Source organism: Argentina silus (genome assembly GCF_951799395.1).
Source record: "Argentina silus genome assembly, chromosome: 1".
Taxonomy (NCBI): Eukaryota; Metazoa; Chordata; class Actinopteri; order Argentiniformes; family Argentinidae; genus Argentina; species Argentina silus.
In genome coordinates this window covers 9,374,527-9,382,941 of record NC_139655.1, presented here as the reverse complement: position 1 = coordinate 9,382,941, position 8,415 = coordinate 9,374,527, and the positions used below count along the sequence as shown (strand labels likewise).

Genomic DNA, 8,415 nt, shown 5'->3' with positions numbered 1-8,415 from the left:
AGGCCCAAAATCATGTCAAATTCTCGGAAGAGTCCAATCACCTGATTTAAATTGCTTGAGTTGAGTTGAGCCTGACATTTTAAACCGAAACGCGTCCGTTCTTGACGTCTGCTGCAAATGCAATACATATTTGAATAGCATTTCTTCTGATTGCGGGTTTTTCACTTGACATTGGAAAGTTGTAGTGACAGTAGGTGTGAATCGTTTCTCTTTGTCTCAGAGGCTTTTAAGTCATGTGGAATACACATTTTATGATCAAAGGAGCAAATTCTCAAAGGTTTAGAATAACCCTGAATATTTCAGTAATTAAAAGCATTGCAGTGAGCAAGGCAAAAACTAAACTAAATACTAATTATGATTGAAAGTAATGTCTGGACCATCAGAGGACAAAAGTGTAGATAAACAACAACTGCATCTCACAAATACATGTGTGGAGCAGCACATGTAATGTATGGTGGTGCACATACGTGTGTAGTGCAGTATGCAATCAATACTCTAGGAACTATGATCTGTGGACTCTTTTCCCTGTTTAACTCATTTTTAATTTTGCTCAATAAAAATGTCATTTGGGAACCAATAACTATTTGTTTTTACCACATTACAATTGTATTTTGAATTTGCACATCAAAGTTCACGCATATAATAAAAACTGTAAACCCTGCAAAACATGCATGTGGTGTATGCAGAATCCTCTATCTTTGTTCACTACAGGACTCCATTTGGAGAGAGGTCTGACTGGAATACATTATTTTGTTACCTTCATTAAAGGAAGAGTACTGTAGCTACTGAATCTATTTGTTAGATTATTCAAATTTGAAAACATTGATAGTGTCTTTGTTTTCTGCTTTGTCATCATTAGTGGATGATGGATCAGGACACACAACCTGTATGTTATTACTGTATGGTGAGATACAAACAAAAACAGTCAAACGTCATCATGAGGATTTGTGAGAAATTAGAATGTATGAATTCATAGTCATCTTGTAAAAGTAATTTCATGCATTAGATTTTCATGGACATATTCAGTTACAAGTCACTCTGCTTTAGAAGAAAAACATTGTGTTAATGACAAACTCAACAATGTATTTTCAGTCACAGTTTATTTCATCCGCTGACGTACTGTATTCATTTTTCACCATGGTAACAGTGGGATGAGCAATGTTGTGTCTGTGCTGTGCTGAAACTCCTGCAGGTATTGTGGAGTGATAGTGTTAAAAAGTAAAAGCTCCCCACTGATCTTTCAATTGGCTATTCGAGTATTGATACAGCCGGTACAGCCACTCTGTTGTCAAATTGTAGCTTGTTACAGAAAGTATGCAAATCAAAACTATCCGTAGCTAATATTTATTATTATCTGTTCACTTGACATTTCGGGATCTTATCTCAATGGTCTGGACAGCTGATGTTGTGATTGAAGCCAGCTAGTACCAATAGGGCTAGGGCAGGCATGTGGCACGGGCTACACAGATTGGGGGTGGTGGTGGTTGCCTCAGCCATTATCAGGACTCAGGCCACCTGCTTTATGCTGATTCTCTCCTGTTTAATGTATCATATGTTTCGTTTTCCATAGCCTCTAATCTTGTGTTTTCCTCTTTCTGCTTATCTGTCCGAGGGGCTCTGATTGTTTAGTATTGTTCTTGTTGTAAAGCACTTTGAGACATTTGTAAAAAGCGCTATACAAATAGATTTGATTGATTGACTGATTGATAGATGTAAGATATAAGATATATTGTATGATTGTGAATGAAAAGATGGCCTTGTATTATGAATACAATAGTTGGAGTAGATTTCCTTTCAAAAACTTAGGAGATATTAAAGAGTTACTACAAGGTCCATTTAATTTTCAGTCTTCAGGTTTCAATTATCTACTGGAGATAGCTATTACATAACATCACATCAATGAGCACCTTGTACTTGAGGTAGGCTTCTCTCATAACCACTTGCAGTACTAGGGAACTGTCATTTCTGTTCATCAGCTTATGCTTTATAATGTATTCTGTCTCTCACTCACTCACTCACTCACTCACTCACTCACTCACTCACACTCTCATGCACACATGCTTGTTTTTCAAAGGAATTAAATAATGTATGATGACAATGATGTTATCCAAGAAAATCAACAATTCATCGCAATATCTATCTCATGGCCATTCATTCTTAAATATTCTGGGTTTTTTGCATCAGACCTTGCTCCTCCCTCCCCTTTTCCTGCAAGCTGATTGGAGAGGGCAAACAGTGGGAGGGATGTGAGGGTGTGTGTATTTGAGGCTATAATAGTGGAAAGAGAAGAGACTCAGTTGTCCACTCAGTGATGATCAACTCACTCTTGTTCACTCAGCTGTGCTCTCTCACTCCTTTGATCACCTCTTCTTATCCTCCCTCCTACTCTCCTTCCTTGTCCTATTTCCCCTCTCCAGTTTTCCCTTTCTTACTGGTCTCTTTAGAATCTTTCCTCTGATCATTCTTCATACACTCATTCTCATCAATTTTCTTCTTTCTTTCCTTCCTTACCATACCTCTTTCTGTTTCTCTCACACTCACTCACTCACTCACTCACGCTCTCTCTCTCTCTCTCTCTCTTGCTACACCAACAGATGTCTGGAGCAAAGGACTGTTTGATAGGGGTTGGCAAAGGAAAGGTTTCATTATTTGGAGAGAGCCTGCTTTTCATTTCCTTGGTGCCCAACTCTGCTAAGCTATTCTTACAGCATGGGATGGAACAGAAGGTTAGCGAGCATGCTGAGAACTTAGGACTCCTCAAAGTCAGATGGATTAATCACATAAAATGCTGGCTAACAGAAATGCTGTAGTAAGGGACCAATCGCACAAGAGACAACAACAGGATGAATTCCACACAACACCATGGATTGATCCAAGGCTACCTAAGCAGGAACCACAGCTTGGGGACCCTGCCCATGAACAAAGACTCTGCCGAGGGGAAGGACACATCAACAGGATGCTATGAGCAACTGCTGATCTCCACAGAGGTCTTTCTCACCCTGGGCATTGTCAGCCTGCTGGAGAACATCCTGGTAATTGCTGCCATCATTAAGAACAAGAACCTGCATTCTCCAATGTACTTTTTCATCTGCAGCCTCGCCGTGGCAGACATGCTGGTCAGTGTCTCAAATGCCTCAGAGACCATCGTCATAGCACTGATCAATGGTGGCAACCTGACCATCCCTGGCACGCTCATAAAGAGCATGGACAACGTGTTTGACTCCCTGATCTGCAGCTCTCTGCTGGCCTCCATCTGTAGCCTGCTGGCCATCGCTGTGGACCGATACATCACTATCTTCTACGCACTCCGCTACCACAACATTGTGACTGTGCGGCGAGCACTGTTTGTCATCTCCTGCATATGGACATGCTGCACAATGTCAGGCATTCTCTTCATCATCTACTCTGAGAGCACCATGGTGCTCATCTGCCTCATCACCATGTTTTTCACTATGCTGGTGCTCATAGCCTCGCTCTACGTGCACATGTTCCTTCTGGCGCGCCTGCACATGAAGAGGATCGCCGCCCTGCCGGGAAACCCACCCATCCACCAGCGGGCCAACATGAAGGGTGCCATCACCCTGACCATCCTGCTGGGTGTGTTTGTGGTGTGCTGGGCCCCCTTCTTTCTCCACCTCATCCTCATGATCTCCTGCCCCAGGAACCCCTACTGCACTTGCTTCATGTCCCACTTCAACATGTATCTCATCCTCATTATGTGCAACTCTGTCATCGACCCCATCATCTATGCCTTTCGCAGCCAGGAGATGCGGAAGACCTTCAAGGAGATATTCTGCTGGTACAGCCTGCCAAACCTGTGTGTGTGCGAGCTGCCGGGGAAGTACTGAACATCTGTCAACTGGCGAGGCGACATCTGCTGAGCTTGGTAACTCGGCTCCCATGGATGAAATATTGTAAATGAGGACTTTGATGTTGTCTGCTTGCGATCAGTGAGGACTGATTTGTCCTTTGTTGGCCTCATGCTCCAGAACTTGTCTGTAAATGATTTAAAAGTAATGGCTCTAGCCTCTGGTTACGTGGGTCAAGTTGCTGACAAGGTAAAACATTTTTGCACATCCTGCAAACACCCTGTTACACACACAGCGATGGCATTTGCACCAACAGGCATGTTCTTTTTTGTGTGAAATTCCATTCTAAAGCTAAATCAAAGTAATCTTATCATACTATATCGAGATATAAGTGATGTAAAATGTGTTTATATATGATGTTGAAAGTGACAGCTGCTAGTATAAAAACAACAGTATTTATGGGGCACAACATGGCACTTAAATGGCACAATATATGAAAGTTCCAGTGGATTTGGGATCCTACAGAATATTTTTCAAAAAAATCTACCTCCAGGATAAGAAATAGCTGCTGGACATGAACTGTGAATACATAAGATCTATAGGTGTACAATTTGGATGAAATGCACATTTGAAACCCTCCGACCAGTAGTTGAGTACATATCAGAGGATTTTCCAATATTTTTTTCATTGGATTTATCAGGCAGAGAGAACACAATGGATGGAAAGCAGAAAGTGAAATTAGATCAGCTCCTTGTTCTAAAACAAGCTCTATTCAAACAGCTTCTATTAAAAAATGTAAGTGTAATCTGTGTAATCTGTTCAAAACTACAGTACCTATGTTGCAAACTTGCATTAAAGCAGCTCTAGGACTACAGTAATGGCATATTGATATGTTTTCATTATGAATATGCATTGAACAAATTGTCCAGCGTACATGTGACTTATTATGTACAGTAGACATCTATTTTGTTTATATATATATAAATATTATTTATGTATCTGAACTCAAATCACTTCATAAACTTTCATGTTTTGTATAAGTTGTTGCTTGCTCTGGCCTTAAACATGTAGCAACTGTATGTTCTATAACGGTGTTATATAAAGATATTCTAATAAAATAGTGTGTAAAACCTATTGTTCACTGCACTTCTTGATGATTATCTGCCTTGGTTTCTTGAAATAAAAACATATTAAATTCAATATCATTTTTAGTGTTTTTTCTACAGTCATCCATTTGACAAAGATTCAACAAGCAAGGATTATTTTCATATACTTCAACTGGTTGAATCAATAATTTCCTCATGAGTAAAAGATTCTGAAAGATTATGATAAACCATTTTACCAGACCAATTATGTGAACTCACTCTAAAAGGCAACCACATTCACTTTCAAATCTCTGCAGAGCCTGGAAGGTTTTTTTTTTTTTTTATCAGTGTGTGCATTTGAAAAGCTAATATTTTTGAACAGCTATTTACTAATGTACTTCAGTGTTTCTAACGTCAGTGCATCAGTTTAGACTTTAACCTCAGAGCAAAGTCAATTTGGTTTGAGGCAAACATTTCTCTGAATGCAGTTTCTGAAAAATATGTAGTGAAAGCTTCAATAAACAAAATGTTAATTGGAAAGGAAACCATCTACAGTAAAACATATTTTAGGTAAACAAACACATTTGTCTGACATTACTGTTAGTAGAATACTGTATATTGTAAAGTTGATGTGTTATCCTTTATTACAGAGCAGCAAACAGACGTTTTCCTAAGACTGAAGGCCAGGCTTTAGTACTTTGAAGGTCTGCTTGCATTTGCCAAGCAGAGCAAACAGATAAACAATGAGATTATGGAGGTTGCAACATAGTCTCCAAATTAATACATCCTGGGGTATCATTTCTGCAGATCACAGAATAGGTTCTGTGTGCATGTGTTCATTTCCGCAGACCAAGAACACCATATGTGTGCATGTATTATCTAGCTATACCAGCGTCAACCATGTGCGGTGGAAGATACGTTGTGTGAGAGTTACAAGAAATACAGGATACATAACTGAGAGTTAAGTTATGTACGACTTGCATGGCAGTTAGGCAGTATTAGGCATTTGAGTGGTTAAGGTGGTGTGTAAATAAACACAAAAGCTAGCAAACAATTATAGTTGTTTGTGTTCCAGTTGTTCCAATTGTCCAATTGTTCCAATGGCAAACCAAGGCAGCTTGTCCAAAAAACATAAACTAAAGAAAAACTCTCGCACACTGCATGTGCAAAGAACACTATTTTTAGTAATTGCCAACGTTCAGAGCATCAAAACAAAACAGCACAAGCTGCTGAACGCAAGGGCTCACCTCAATTTGTTCAGCCCTGCCTCTTGCAATTAACACCAATTGTCATACGCACACAAATCTGGCATGCACTTGACATACCAAATGTGATGTGCATATAGAGTTGATGCATAAAAGAACATTCAATGAGTTTATGGTTAGACCTGCTGCAAAGACTCATAGCAAACTTTCATTGTTCTGTTACTACACTCTGTTGCTGTTCCAATGAAGGGGTCTGGCACAGTGACACATGCAGGATGCCAAGGATAGAGCTTTGTCATGCCCATCACATCAGCAGATGAGAAAGCATAACAAAGAAACCAGATATGGCCTGTATTTATAAGATTATCAGAGACTGTATGGTAGGTAAAATGCCTCATACATATCTCATACAAATCTATGAACAGTATCCAGTTAATTAAACTATACGGAACTAGCTCCAGCACACAGAACACCATAGTGCTGTATTAAACCGATATCCCATGCCTGACTTCTGTGGTCTCTTTTCACTTTTGCATTAGGAGTTCATCCTTCCCACAGGGAAACAACATTCTGTACTTGGAGTGTTTGCAATATCAGGTCTTAGAACCATGCGACACTACTGCGTGAGATCTCCTCACCCTCCACTCCTGGGTGTAGACTAGAAGACTAGCCCTCAGGTAGAGAAGTCTGGTTGAACTGAACCTGAATTTTGGAGGACATGATCTCCATTAGAAGGCAAGTCCACATAGCTGGAGTGCTAGGTTTCACTAGCATTGTTTGTTAATCACAAATGTGTAATCTCCTCAGTGCTGTTGAACTATGGTTGCCATTGCATTGCAGATTTTACATTTGTACAGAGTATGTTCTCCCTTCAAAATGATTTTTTGACCACCTGTAAACCATAAATTATAACCAGGGTTTAGTTACCCCTGTACCCAACATGCCATACAACCCAGATTACTGCTTTGATGTTTGGAGTTGATGGATTGACTTTCCCGTAAACACTTGCCTTTTTGAATCTGATGCATAAATATGTAATGCTAACCCATCCCAGTTCCTTCCAATTAGTCTCAAGTGACATGGCTACTGTATGTGTACTATGTACTTTCTCTGGTCTAGGTCTGTCTACAGTATGCTAGAAGTGAGGCTTATGTGAACAGAATGTCACACATGCACACACACCACACACTGTGTCCTGTCACCTTGCCATGGATATACTGAAAGCCACACAGCACTGTACCAAATACTAGCCCTATGCACTATCTGCAATTTTCAGTTATTGTATCTTGGGAATGACATACTATTCCCATCTCTGATAGGATAATAGTATACAATTACTGTAAAATATGTTTTTAACAGGCAGAATTGATTATTAATACTGTATAGCATTATCAAATATGTCAGTGATTGCAATGATGTCTGAATTTGCAAAGACAGGACTTGAATTACAATTTATACTAACCATGTCTTTTGAACAGATACAGTACCTCTATCATACGCATGCTGAGGAGAGACAGCCCCCTCCCATCATCAGAGATGAAAGTATTCTCAAACATGAAGGGCTAATTTATTGAGTAAAGCTGGGCCATAGCAGATCCATTCAAGATATGCAGAATCCTTGAGCTGGCCAGAGAAATATACTGTATGGTTTACACATTTACATGGTGTCATACAATATGCATCAATCACTCACAGAAAGAGTGCAACTGATGACCAAGGAAAAATGAAATGTCAATATGAATTACTCTACTACTGTGGTAATCCAAGTGGAATTCCTACAAAGCAATCAGGATTTAGTGCCTATCTAAACCATTTCTCTTATGTGGATAAGCTATGTGGATCAGTCCATCTCTGTCTGGGATTGTGTTTACACATGCTGAGTTGGGATCCCCGATCAAAGCTGGGGTTCTGGTCCTGGTTCTAACATGGCTCAGTTACGCTCTGCTGTCTGGATCAGGGTGCAAACCTGAACTAAACTTCACTGGCACCAGCTTCACTATGCTGCTCAGCCCAGGGGGAAGAATTCTGCATCTCTGCATCTCTGCATCACATAATGCAATTCAATGAAATTAAAGCCACTGTGTATGCTTTGGAATATCATATTCTTACATAGAGCATTTGTTTGTTCCCCAAGCCTCCATAGTATAACATAGAGCAGATCTTTCATTATTTGCTTGCAATACATTTAGAACAGAGGAGGCTGGTGGAGGTAGAAGTTGGAGGACGTGCTCATTGTAATGCATGGAATGGAATGAGGAATCATATCAGTTTAGTTAGGCACATGTTCTGTAACAAATTTAACCTCTGCCTTCTACA

At 39.9% G+C, this 8,415-nt stretch overlaps 1 protein-coding gene across 1 annotated transcript; it reads left to right on the top strand.

The window, feature by feature from the left end:
• Window positions 1-2,843: 2,843 nt before the first annotated feature.
• LOC310813707 (melanocortin receptor 4-like) lies at window positions 2,844-3,848 on the top strand (the record flags this gene model as incomplete). Its single annotated transcript, XM_083682799.1, has 1 exon — window positions 2,844-3,848. One exon carries the CDS (start codon window positions 2,844-2,846, stop codon window positions 3,846-3,848), a length of 1,005 nt encoding a protein of 334 aa, XP_083538925.1.
• Window positions 3,849-8,415: the final 4,567 nt, after the last annotated feature.